At 43.2% G+C, this 14391-nt stretch overlaps 1 protein-coding gene across 1 annotated transcript in view; it reads left to right on the top strand.

The window, feature by feature from the left end:
* The first annotated feature begins 13488 nt into the window (after positions 1-13488).
* The window catches only part of dmpk (DM1 protein kinase), a 93182-nt gene continuing 92279 nt past the window's right edge, over positions 13489-14391 (top strand). Inside the window, exon 1 of the mRNA XM_085364212.1 lies at positions 13489-13654. Within this exon, the coding sequence (XP_085220338.1) occupies positions 13489-13654 (166 nt within the window). The remainder of the gene's footprint in view (positions 13655-14391) is intronic.

The following is a 14391-nucleotide window of genomic DNA, read 5'->3' as shown; positions in this document are numbered from 1 at the left end:
CCTTTCCAATCTGACCGTCTCAGTGTCACCTTTAATTACAAACAAAACCTTGATGTAACATGTGCAGCAACACGTGACTTGGCACGTGCTGATTAACAGGTGAGCTGTCCTGGCAGCACACATTCATCCAGTTAGGGAGATTATTTTACATCATAATTAATGCTACAAGCTTACCTCCATATAGCTTCAAATATGTATTAGTCAGCAGAGTTGTTGATGTCATAGTAATAAAATTCCCAGCTAAGGCTGTGGGAACTACTATTATGAGAACAGAATTTAGTTTAAAATCATAAGAACATGTTTCATGTAATTAAACACATGAAACATGTTGGAATTCATTTGAGATAATGTTTTACTAACACCTTAGTAAATATTAATAAATTATGTGAAGCTCAATCATATCACAGGTGTTTTCAGCACCAGTCCACCGAGGGGGTAGTGCTATTCTGTAACAGTGCTATTGTCTATTTAGTGACTTGCCACTGATTATTCTAATTGAATACTTGAATACTTGTATCTGTATGCTTTTAGCAGTCACCAAGGCCCAAACTATTGAAGGCTATGGCACAGTTATATATAGAGTTTTTCTGCACCCAAGTACATTCTAAAATTTACACACATTCGTTGGGGTTGCACATCTCGCCCACACATCTCGCCCACAGATACTTTGGCATTACAGTGCCATATGATGAATTCAATGGTTTGGATAGCCCAGTGCTTTTATCAGCAGTGTTGGTCAAGTTACTTGAAAAAAGTAATCAGTAACTAATTACTGATTACCTCCCCAAAAAAGTAATCCCGTTACTTTACTGATTACTTATTTTCAAAAGTAATTAATTACTTAGTTACTTAGTTACTTTTTAAAAACACGATTTACAACCTGAAGAGGTGATAAAGCGATAGATCTTTCAGCCCAATTCTACTTTTTCTACATAATCCATCATACAAAATGTAATCAAATGGAAAAGTCCCTTTTTAAAACTTGTTTCTCTGACTGGAAGAAATTTGTTTAACATTTAAACCTATTTTCTGCACATTCCAGCACATAAAATATTTTTTTTTGTGTTTACACTCAGTCTTTCAAATAGATGCAAGTAAAACACAGCAGAAAATAAATAAAGTCAAAGACTAGGGGTCCTTTTACTCTATTTTCACCTGTAAAGCAGGAGTAGGGTAGGCGGAGGTTTACCCTGGTGCAGGTGTGCCGCGGTCAGTGGAAGAATCCACGAGTTTCTCTGTGAGTTTCCCATTACGTCGTAGCTACTCGGTGCTTGCTCGGAAGTTTAGGGGGTTTTTTCGCTGTAAAAAGAAGTTTTCTTCCCACGCACAGTGGACACTAATGTTTTTGTCACTTTTTATGGAATCAAACTCAAAGTAAGGTCAGTACTTCCACGCTTTAAACGCTGCACGTTCATACTCTCTCCGCACTCGATATATGATCCATTGTTTGAAGAGAAAATCTCCGTCCCGGTTTCCCTCCAAGGCGTGAGCACCGATAAGCAGAGTTTTGTCCTTTCCTTATAAGACTCCTAATTATTCAAAGTAACACTCAAGTATGCCGTTCAGCTGGGTTAGTTACAGCGCCGGGAGTAGCTTGGGAGAACAAGGAAACACAGACTGCTTCAGGTTGCCTTCCCAAACCAACTCAAAGGTTTATTTAGTACAAAACAGCTTATATAGAGGAAAAAAAGGTTCGTGTGTCAGCAGGTTCTCAGTTCAAACCGGTACAGACCAAATAAGGAAACGTCTTCCTGCCTTGTGAGCAAAGAAGTATCCTTTGTGTAGTTTATCTCTTCAGTTACAATTTATGATCATCCCAGCAAAATACACTCCTAGACATAGAATACAGAGTTCTTTCATTAGTGAATTCTGAAACAAACCACCTGGCTTTTTAACAAGCTCTTTTCTAAAAGATAAGGAAGGGAGGATGGGAGTAAGGAAGTGGTCTCGTCTCTGTGGTATTTTCGACCTTGGGGTACCAGCCTGTGATTCTTACACATCAATTCTTGGGTCAGAGAGAAAGAGAAAAACAACTAGTAAATGGGCCTTATTGAGTAACTCTTTTCTGTATAATATCACAATAAAACAATATCCTGTAAATGCTACCATGGTATCAAAATATCACAACATTGTTGATCTGCACACAGCTGTTGTCACAAACGGCGCACTCGCTTACGTCACTGTCATGATACATTCTCGCAAAAAAAAAAATCACGGTTTTAGTAACGCAGTAACACAGCGTTCCTACGGGAAAGTAACAGTAATCTAGTTACCGTTTTTGCAATAGTAATCCCTTACTTTACTCGTTACTTGAAAAAAGTAATCAGATTACAGTTACTGCCCATCTCTGCTTATCAGTAGTGAAAATAACCAAACCAAGAAAAACTTAATGAACGTGAACAGTTTAAAAGAGTTTGTAAATGTTTGGGATGAAATGAACAAAATGTAATTTCGAATGAATGCAAACCAAAGAAAATGAAAGGAAGACAAAGCACATGACAGAGAAAATGACAAACATTCTTATGTTAAGTCTATGCAGGTTCTCAGTCATCCAGGTCATGGTAGTCTGCAACTGGACTTTAAGTTTTTTTTAAGATATTTCATCTCAGATTGCCCCAAATAGCTGAAAATGTTAGGATGCCTGGGTCGTTGACCCAGGGTTTTGAGTTTATATATTATTTATCATTTCTATGCTTTGGTTTCTTTGTTAGAGTTATATCTTATGGTTTGTCTCTGTGTAATCCTTAGTTGCTGTCTCCCCTGTCTGCGACATCCCCGTGTCCAGTCAGTGTCTGTGTCTGTCCTGGTCCCACATCTCTGTTTCCTCTGTTGCAGTGCCTGCGTGTGAGTCTGTGTCTTTAGTTCAGTTTGTGTTATGTTTCCTGTTTTATTTTGAAAGTCAATGTCTGATGTTAATGTATCTGGTTTCGTTTCCCCTTGTCTCGTTAGGCCTGATTTGCACCAGCTGTGTTTCCCTCCTGTTACCCATTCCCTGATTGCTCCCTCTGTGTATTTAAGCCCTGTGTTTCTCTGTGTCCGTGTTGTGATCTACCCTCATTTATGCTGTGTGTTCCGTCTGCCTGCTCATGTAAGTTTATTTTGGATTTTTTTGTTACGTTTTGCCATCCAGCAATAAAAGCTGAGTTTTGAAATACACTTTTGCCTGCCGTGAGCCTGCACTTTGGGTCCTATTCCTGCCTGCACACAGCGACACCTGACAGAAAAAACAGGCTGACACACTGACCGTGGAGCAAATTTTAGAAATACAAAGATATACCAGCAACCCTAGTTGTTTGTTTTCTGGGGCCAGAGTAGGCGACACTGAAGGAAACCTGAAACTGATGGCTAAGGACAAATGTCGATTCTGTCAAATAACAATTCACATTAGTAGTACTCAGTTACATCAACTGGAGGTTGCTTAAAATCAATATTGAATTTATGAATGTAACATTGTTTTTCCAATGTTAGCATTTTCTTTTCTTTTCTTTCTTCTGCCTGTCCCGTTTGGCTCTTTTGCCATCAGAATTATTGTCTAAAGGCGAAGAAAGATGCCCAACGGATTTACTTTACCAAATTGACCATCCCAGCCTTGCCGTAATGGTCTATTTGATTCACCTTTTATTGTTTATTTTATTTATTTATTTTCACTTGCTAGATACGGGACAGACTTGAATGAGGAAAAGAAAAGGGAGAAAGGAAGAGGGGGGGGGAAACAGCGGAGAAGAGGGATGGGGATAAAGGGCAAAAAAAAAAAAAACAACTAAATAAGCAGACAAAAAATAAATATATCAATCACCTGGATCACCTGTTGAGAAAGAAAAAATAAAACAAGCAGAAGAAAACGAGAGCAATACAATAAACAACATCACGATGATATATGGGAATATAACAGTAAATACTAAATATTAAACATTATTGTGCAGCACGTAATATTGACAGCGCACAGTGTGCTTTGAGGTAGGAGCCAAAAAGGGTGTAGTTTGTGTGTGTGAGCACCCGTGTGTACACCTGTGAGCATGGACGCGCTTGTTTTTAAAAGGTTCCTTCATGTAATGATCTGCTAGAGGGTGTGGGGGGGCCACAGCCCCGTCCTCCTGAAGCAGGTATGGAGGAGATCCAGACTCCAGACCCTCAGAACACAAGAGACCAAGGAAGACCAGCAGAGGGGCAGCTGCGCCACTATCCCTGAAAGAGCTGAGGAGAGTCCCAGATGAAGGCTCACTCAGAAGCCAAGGGGGAGTTGCAGTGACGTGCCCGTGAGCTCTGCCGGCAGCCAGCTGTGCCAGAGTGACCAAGCCCCAGGCCGAGAGGCCGAGGGCACCCCACCCCCGAAGTGGCCCGAGAGAGCCCCAGGCTCCAGGCCCCGACAAGCAGCCACCAAGGAGTGACCCGGTGTGTACCTGGGCGCCCATCCCCGGACACAAAGAACCACAACGCACTGATGTCTGAGGGCGTCTGCCACCGGCAGGGGAAGTGGTGGTGGGGAGATAGGCCTCCATACCTTAGAGGGCCTGAGATGTCCCCAGAGAGGTGGCGTCTGATACCCGACCTGACATATAGACACAGACATACAGGCACACACAGATACAAACATCCATTCCCACCCTCATGCTCTCATATACAATTACTCAACCAATGTGGAGACAGACATAGAGAGACACTGTACACACGATCACACTCCCCAAGCGTACTCTACGAACCGGGTCTAGGTACCCTTGCCCCTGGAGGGGGAAACTGCACCCAGAACCAGGTGGTGTTACCCTTTTCCCTGCGGTGGGGAGAAGCAGACCGCCCCAACTCCGCAGCAGCAGGGAGGCCCCACACTCCAGACCCCAGTCGGACGGCCAACTCCCCCTCCTGACCCCCCGCTCCAGCAGGTCGTAGAGAACGGGGGTGTGAGAAGACTCCAAATCTCCCTCCGCCCTCTCATATGTAATGTTGATGCATGTGTTCCAGGAGGGCATGGAGCCACCTGCCAGAAAGCAGCAGGTAAGCGCATAGCCCCTCCTGATAGCCCTCAGTGTCCACCTGTATTTAAAATTGAGAGGTGGGCAACGACGCCAGGGGTGAGGTGTACACCCTGATGGTCTTTTGGAGTCTGTGTAGCGTGCCCACCCCCAAGATCCTATATGTATGTGTTATGAGAGTGTGAGTAATGTGAATGTCTAAGTTGTGGGATAAAATTGAGGCAGAGGCAGCCAGAAGGGGACAGAGGGGGGATGCCTCCCCTGCACCCTGGTGACATACCTGCACCCCAAGGCCCTGCATGTGTGGGTGATTGTGGTGGAGCGGGTAGAGGGAGGCAGCTGGAGACGGGGAGGGAAGGAAGGGAGGGGCAAGTGACCCCTCCCGGGGCCAGCTCCCCCGCTGAACCCAGTAGGCACCCCCATACTCCGCAACCCGCCAGGGAAAGGGGGCCCAGGCCCATCCGGACCGGGGCCCAGAACAGCAGCGCCGCCCGGCCCCACAGAGCCCGGGACAGCCCACCTGACCCCACCACAGAGAAAACTGCACCCACCCTGTCATCCACTCATCTTCCAGACTACACAAGACAATAGACACCCAGGCTGAGATCTTCCTCCACCTCTCCTGTATCTCCCCCCTCCTGCAGAGTCAGTTCCTGAAGAGAGGAGACCTCCTGCAAGATGTAACAACCTCCCCCACCAGTTGAAGAGCCCCCAAGGTGGCTCGATGCACTGGCGGAACGCTGCGCCAGGCCCGGGCCCCCATACACCCACCCGCCCACAACCCCGGCAACATAACAACCAGGACCCGAGGCCCGGCTAGGGCTCCAGCCCAGAGACGGTGTGCCTCCAGAACCTTACACCGGTCCGGGACCCACCCAGGGGCAGCCAGGCTACCAGGTCAGTAACCCACGTCCGTCAGCACGGACCCTCCCCTAGCCCCGCTGCATGCAGCCACACGGAAACCGTCACCTAAGAGCCAACAGAGTCCTTAATAGGCCATGACTGCCACCCCGGGTTGAGCCCCCCAAGGAAGATGCTCCTGGGGAACCCCCCTGACGCCCTAAGCCTGTCCCTACCCCAGCGAAGGTGGGACCAAACTATGACCCCCCATCCCCACTAGGTGATGGACCTAATCAAAGGAGCCCAGAGCAATTGATCTGATGTGGTGGCAGAGGCTGTATCAAGACTAATGTAATCTAATAGATAATTTCTATATTGGTTAGAATTAAGATTTTTTTTTTTCCCCAGTTCATGAGGACTGTTTTCTTGGCTATGCATAGGGCAGTGAAAACCATATGGGCTATATTCTTATCTGTAGTGACATTATCTAAGCTGCCCAACAAACACACTAAAGGGGAAGTTGGAATGTTACATTTCAGACACTTTGACAAGTCCTCACATGTCTCGCGCCAAAACTTCTGAACTGGTGGACAGAACCAAAGAGCCTGGATGTAATTGTCCGGTGTATTGGTTTGACAGTGTGAGCAGTTGTTGGTAGATGTATAACCCATCTTGAACATCCTATGACCTGTATAGTGCACTCTATGTAGTATTTTGTATTGAATTAATTGAAGACTGGGATTTCTAATTAGATGAAAGGTTTTTAAGCAAATCTGAGTCCAGAAGTTTTGGTCTAAGTTAACTGATAAATCCGCTTCCCATTTTGCAATAGGAAGTGATATTGATTCATCTGTTTTAGAAAGCATTCTGTATTTTTTGGAAAGTAATTTTGGGGTTTTAAGAGTAAGAAATTGAACCACACTTGGTGGTGTTTGTAGTTCAACTTGACCCGGTTTAAATTAGATTTTCACCCAGGTGTCATCCACATACCTGAACCAATGACTTGGTGGTGTTCCAGGGTAGGATAACAAAGCCCTCTTTTCCACTTCTTCCATGTACAAATTGGCCACAATGGGTGAAACTGGGGAACCCATGGCACACCCATGTTTCTGCCTGTGGAGCTGACCCTTGTATGTGAAGTAGCTGGAATTAAGACACAGTTCCAAAAGCAAACACATGCTTCCGTGATTGGGATGCAAGTGAAGAGAAATGTAACGTCGTACGAGACCATGGTTTCACCTGCCTCCATAATGACATCTCTCAACTTCTCAAAAAAATCCAAGGTGTTCTGGATGTGGTGTTCAGAGCTGCCTCCCAGCGGATTGAAAGTCGAAGCCAGAAACTTAGAGATGTTTTAGGTGACCGAGTTGATCATACAGACAATCGGTCTTCAAGGTGCATTCTGTTCATGTATCTTTGATAAACCATACAGACTTTGTGTAGTTTCCCCTGGGTATAGCCTGAGGTATGAGGTCCGGTCAATAGCCTTGTCTTGTTCTAAATGCTTCAGACAGTCTATCACCCTCTTCCTGTAGCCACTTCCTGGGTCTCGTTTAAGGGGCTCATAAGTATTTTCGTCACGGAGCAGTGACAAAATTTTCTCATGATAGTCTTTCTGGTTTAGCAATACTGTGCACCATCCCCACCTACCCACATCAATGGTAAAATTTGTTTGCCTCACCTGTTCATTAAGCAGCTGGTGCTGTGCCTTCTGGAGGATTTTTGTTGCCCGGAAGCCTTTAACTGAAAGAGCTCATTTATAGAATTTTAGGAGTAATCCTGTTTTGTCGGCATCTGAAGCTATCTTACAATGCTGGGATTACAGCCATTCCCCAACTCTCTGTGAATGGTACTCATGGCCATTGATCAGTGATTGTTGATCAATGGTCATGAGAATTTGCATAATTATGATGAAGGAACTGACCTCCTAGCCCATTGTTCCTTCAGTGGGCTGGTTTCAGTCATTATGCAAATGTACTGTTTATAAGATTGGGGAAACCTGCAGAGACTGAAGAAGTCACTTGGATGGGTGATGAAATGTTTCTTCCAAAAAAAACACTATGTCCAGATGAACAGAATCAACCTTTGGAGATTTTCTTACCTGGATGATTGAGCATGCATCAAAATGTTGGGCTCGTTTTCTCAGGTCCCTTCCCCACTCAGACCAGGAGTGACATGTTTAGCCTGATTTCTCCTTAAAGTGCTGCCTGTTTGAGTTGCATCCAAAAAACGAGGTGAGCTTTTTGGACCAATGGGAAACCTCTTGTTAGGAGAGGCAGCATCCATCCCACTTTGGACGGAGCTGCTTTTATTTCTAGGAATCTGGCCAAATTTAATAAACCCTATAAAACATGACCGTCCCGAGTTGGGAGCGAGAAGCTGTCTCTCTCTGGAGCATCTCGTCTGCAAACCCCCAGTTCCCAGACCACAAAAAAACCAACCAAAAATCAGCAGAAAGAAAAAAATAAAAAGAATGAATAATATAATCCTTAGCTGAACCAAAGAATAAAATGGTGAAATGTGGACAATAATCTCTAATGTTAAGCCCCTTTTAGTAAACGATTTAATAAATGATCAGGATATTGATTTATGCTGCCTTACAGAAACCTGGCTACAGCAGGGTTAATATGTTATGAGTTAAGGAAAGGAAAGAATCAGCACTCCCCTCTTCCACTCCAGCTCAGGAATCAACCACAGTTTGATTGATTTTAAAATTCATATAGACCCTGAAAATGACAGCCTGAAAAGGGGCATTCATCCTGATATTAGACTCGGTCGGCATGTCTCTTCACATGAAATTTTGCATTTTACGTGTGTAAAAGCCATTACGTTGCCTAAAAATAAGATCAAGATCAATAAGACCTATAATACAATTTTGAATTTAAAGAATACTTCCAATAGTTTAATTTGATGATGTAATTTCGGCTGTAGCTTAGGAGGATTCGGCTGGTGAAGCTGAGGTTTTCCCTAAGGCATTTTTCTGGTGTTTTCCGACCAGCGCCTGGATTGTTCCCAAGATTGTTTGTGTGTCTGTGTTTCCTGGATGCTGTTGATGCCTGCTTGGTGCCCATGGTTGGCTTTGATGATGCTCTTCGGCCTCGTTGCCCATGGTCTCCCAGGCTAAACCTCCACTGTGAACCTTGCCGAAAACTGAGACCGTTGCGTCGGGTTTCTGGACTTGTTGACGCCTGTGCTCCAGCCTGTGCCTGGTGAACACCAGATCACTTTTAACCAAAACTTTTATTTTGTTTAAAATAAACTTCTCCATACTCCAATAGCAGTGTTGGGAAGGTTACCTTTACATGCCCCAAAATGTATTTTGTAACGTATTCCGTTACGTAACTCATTGAGAGTAAGGTATTCTGAATACTTTGGATTACTTAATATACTGTATTATCATGCTTTTTACAACTACATGTACTTTTGCTGTGTGATTTATTACTATTACTGAAGGCTACTTGCCATACCGATACCAACTAGATTTTTAAATCTTAATATAAAATGAGTAACAGTAGGGTGGACATTAGGTACGGCTGCACTTTTTGCAGCGATCTTGTATAGAAAACTATTTGTATATAAAACAGGTCTGCAGCTCCGAACCGTAGTAAAGGGCTAATACGTCGGGTTCCGTGTTGGCCTCGTAGCCGAAAACTAGCTTTACTTTGTTGTCTGGGTCAACTTTGCTAGCAAGAGACAGAGAGAGGCGTTGAAAGGCTGCTGCAACGGAACTTATTGTTTCGGAGGAAAACACGAACACAGTGTACAGTCGAGTCTTAATAGCTTACTTACAACTGGGCCCATGAGGCTACATTCTTTAGGTCTATGCCTGTAACACTCTGCCTATTGCCTCCATATTAGATATTAGATAATTTTTTGAACAATAATTAAAAAAAATATTTCGTCACATCATTATGCGGGCTGCAAGTAGGGGTGACATGGGCCGCGAGATTGAGACACAGGTATTACAGCCTCTTAATGCGTGTTTTGTTTGGGTTTCCACCAGCATGGAATTACCAAAAATAGAAAGAGCATAGCTAACATATGAAACAGGAAAAGACCGCTGTGTAATTCCTTCATTTCAACAAAGGTCGTGTCCAAATTCATGGGCTGCATCCTCCTGAGGACGCATTTGTAGACCAATTACGTCACAGCGACACGACGAAGGCCGTCCAAATTTGTAGACTCCTCCGAATGCAGCCGACAAATGTGTCCTCCTTTTCCCCGAATTTGAAGGATGGGTCGGGTGTGTCCTTCGTGGCCCACCATATCCCAGAATTCATAGCGCGGCCCAACCAAACTCCACTTTCCGGCAATGGTGGCTCTACTAAGTTTTAAAGGTTGTGTCCAAATTCATGGGCTGCATCCTCCTGAGGACCCGGCCTTCGCGGTCTACGTGGGCCGGGTCCTCAGAAGGTCGGGTAGGCCCGAAGTAAAAGGCTGGGGAAATTGGACAGTCTAGCCTTCTGATTAGCGTCACCGCTGTCTCGGTGGAGTTTAATAAACTCGCCGTCTGCTCCTTGCTATCTAAAATATAACAGGACACTGGCGTAAATTCTCGACTGTCTCATACTTCTGTTTAATCAGTTTTCTGTTTGACGTTTATTCAGCTGTGTAAAAACCAAGGAGGAACCCACCCAGGGGATTAATAAAGTTTTATTTTATCTAATCTAATAACTTTAATCTCACCCAAACGGATTTACTCACGAACAAATAAAACACTGAAAAAAGCCCAACAATAACATTTTTAGGTTGTCTAAGTGACTTATATATTACGTTTAACCTGAGTAGTGAAAGTCCGCGGTGATCTAAAAATGATGTGCCGGGAGTTGTGCCGTTCTCAGCGGCTTCAGTGACCCTCGAGCTCCCGGCTAGCTATCGAGCTGGTGGGTAGTGTAAGAAATAAATATATATTTAGTGCTTATTGTTACTTGTTTTAATATAGTTTGCTTCCAGTTTAAGAGAGGGCCAACTTTGAGTATAAACTAGGTCGGAGGCTGACAGGAGACTGCACGCTTTGTGCAGAGAACAGGAAGCATGGCATACAGAAAGTGAAACTAAGCAGAGTGCACTCCAGATCAAAACTGTGTGTGACATATAGCAGAACTATATATACGCCTTTTGGCTTGCAATGTTTTTAGAACTGTGGGTGCGTGTTCGTGTCTACAGTTCTCCGTTTCCGGAAATGTACAATAAAGATGATTTTTTTTGAGCTTGACCACTGAGTCCAGTCTTTCTCTGTCGGCAAAGGAATTCAGGAAAAAGAACCGGAATTTAATAGTAGCAGACGTCTCCGAAAAGTCAAAGCACTTTCACAAATATGCAATACCTTGGTAAATCGAGCAGATATTTGATGTTTACACAGCTACTTTCTCGCCTGAAAATATGTTAAAAGTTTATTTTGTGACCCATAAAGATTAGAAGGGGAATTTTAAAACTTAGTAGCGGCCGCCATTATTGGAAACTGGAGTTTGGCTATGAATTCTGGGATGTGATAGGCCACGAAGGACACACCCGACCCATCCTTCAAATTCGGGGGAAAGGAGGACAAATTTGTCGGCTGCATTCGGAGGAGTCTACGAATTTTTACAGCCTTCGGCGCGTCGCTGTGACGTAATCGGTCTGCAAATGCGGCCTCAGGAGGATGCAGCCCATGAATTTGGACACGACCAAAATTACTCTTATTAATCTTTCTGGGTCACAAAATAAACTTTAATCATATTTTCAGGTTAGAATGTGGGTGTGTAAACCTATGGTCATTTGACCTATGGTCAAATGAAACAAAAATTGAATTTTTTTGTCACAATTATGTTTCCTTCATTTGGCGAAAAAAGAGAAGCCTTTAACCCAAAGAACACCATCCCCACTGTCAAACATGGTGGTGGGAACCTAATGCTCTGGGGGTGTTTTCCAGCCAATGGACCAAGGAACCTATTCACAGTAAATGGGACCATTAAAAGAGCAATGCATGAAGATTCTCAACGACAACATCAGGCAGTCTGCAGAGGAACTTGGCCTTGGGCACCAGTGGATATTTCAGCACGACAATGACCCAAAACGCATAGCTGAGGTAGTGAAGAAATGGTTAGGAGACAAAAACATTAACATTTTGCAGTGGCTCAACCAGAGTCCTGACTTGAATCCAACTGAGAATCTGTGGAGGGAGCTAAACATCTGGGTGACGGCAAGAAGACCCTCCAACTTGAAAGATTTGGAGCTCATTGCTAAAGACGAATGGGCAAAAATTCCTGTGGAGACATGCAAAAAGCTGGTCTGTTATTATAGGGAGTGTTTGATTGCTGCAATAACCAATAAAGGCTTATCTATAGGTTACTGTGAAAGGTATGAATAATTCTGGACATAAAACGTTTTGCTCAAATGTCAAAAGCTGAGAATTTTTTTTCCCACAATGATGCCTCTTGTACATTGTACATATGCCTGTGTCATTTCTGGTAAAAAGAAAAACACTTGCTGGTTGAATAAAAACAACTTTAAGTCAAAATATGCCAGGGGTGTGAATAATTATAGGTTTGACTGTCTCTCTCTCTCTCTCTCTCTCTCACTCATATATACACATATATAATGTATGTGATGTTGAGTGTAAGGTGAGTGTATTTATAAATAAGGAGGAGAAAAGGGAGAAAAGGAAAAGAGAGAGAGGAAAAGAGGCAGGTTGTTTGGAATGTCAAAGAAGGAAAAGTTGGGGACAAGAAAAAAAATCTTGTTAAAGAGAGTACAGACAGACCACTACAGCTCAGGCAGCCAAGGGCAAAAGAGGGATACAAACAGTAGTAACAGATGAACAAACAATTTTAACCCTAACAATACAATTTTTCAACTCCATTGAACTGGATGAGAGGAAACGGCTTCTACTGCATTCCTGAGAGAATGAGTGACAAAAATATGACATGATGAGAACTGAGAAGGATAACAGAGAGACGAGAAGGGTGGGACAGAAGAAAAAATGAAGAGAACTAAAAAAAGATTTTGGACAGTTGACAAAATAAGAGATTTACATTTTCAAAACAAAAGCAAAATCTAGAACTGATTCTGGTCAGCAGTTCCTCTTTGCTCTATCACAAGAGGAAGGACAGGGAATAAAAGCAAACAAGGGCTGGTAATACAAAGAGCTACTAATGCACAAAATGAAAAGAGGAATTGTTTCTGAACAGTTCAGTGCTTTGCTATTACCTTAAACTGTTGCAGTAGGAACTTTGGATTACTTTGAAAAGGGGCAGCTGAAAGACAGCGAGAGGGAGATCCAGACCAAAAAAGGTGTTGAGTCAGAGTTGGAGAAACTGCAGGCTTAACAGACGCACGGCTATGGGAAGAGAAGAAAAAGGAGAGACCCCGACAGACATCCAGGCATCTGAAAGACATACAAGCGAGGGAGAGTGTAAGTGACAGTAAACTGAGGGAGGGATAGAGAATATGATAAAAAAGAGGATGTCTGTATGAAAACCTTTGCTCATGTTCTGTGATCAAGCAGAACAGCTAGAAAGGAAAGGCAATTGAGGAGGGTTTTGCAGTAGAATTAGGTCGTGATCTGGAGAAAGCCGTTACTATAGACATAATTTTAAAGAGTCAAACCGGAGAAACTGCAAACTGAAGATTTAAAGTCATGGACACCAGGGCTTCACTACAGCACTAAAACAAACAACCAAGCCCTCACCCCCTGGGAAAAATGTCAGCGGGGCCTGACCTAGGTGCATCTGATCTGGCAGAGGGCCACCGGACCACAGGACCTGTTGGACTCCAAACACTGTTGGATCTACTGGTTGGCGTCTATCAGGAATTCTACTCTTCACCCTTTGCAAGGGAGAAGTATGTCTCTGGTTTTCTCCAGTGGGGTGAGTTCTTGCCTCTTGTTTTAGGTGTGTGTGATTAGGTATTTTATTTTGTATATAAAAGTATGTAATTAGCCAACTCCTCACAATTGCTCCTTTATAATATCTCTAAATATTACTCTGCTGGACATTATATGCTTCTTGGCAACCATTTTGTTTTGCTCTCAGTCTCTCATTCACTTGTACTCGTGCTGTTTAAGAGCTACATTTCAGAACAGAAAACCAGAACTTTACTTATTATTCATTAATGGATGGACATACAAGTATGACTCACTGGTGTAAATATGTGTAACTTAGAATCCACATTCTTCCCATCTTAAACAGTTAAGCTTCATTCGAATATAATTCACTGGTCATATAATCTGTAGTTTAGACGTAGCAGCAGGCTGTGGAATTGAAGTATAATGAAACTGCCAATGATTTTAGGATATAAGTATTTACAGAACAGGGATCATGCATGGAGAACCTTCAAACATAGTAGCAAAGTGGGCATAATCTATGGAATTTTTCATTATCTGTGTAAATAAGTTTGATGGAATCATACTTATATACATTATGATTCCCTTATGAATTCACTGTCACCCCAAGGATGGTTGAACAGGCAATAGGTTGCCAAGAATACAGTGATTTAATACCAGATATAATGATATAATCCCACAGAGAGAATCACAGCTTACATATAAAGCTGCTTTTTGTGTTCGTCTTTTGATTTTGCATCCCCTCTTTCTTCCTCATTATTG

This window comes from Diplotaxodon limnothrissa, linkage group LG10 (genome assembly GCF_057381915.1).
Source record: "Diplotaxodon limnothrissa isolate DT_005_m linkage group LG10, D_limnothrissa_male_GT1.1, whole genome shotgun sequence".
Lineage (NCBI taxonomy): Eukaryota > Metazoa > Chordata > Actinopteri > Cichliformes > Cichlidae > Diplotaxodon > Diplotaxodon limnothrissa.
The sequence above is the reverse complement of the archived record's forward strand: the minus strand, read 5'-3'. Positions and strand labels throughout refer to the sequence as shown.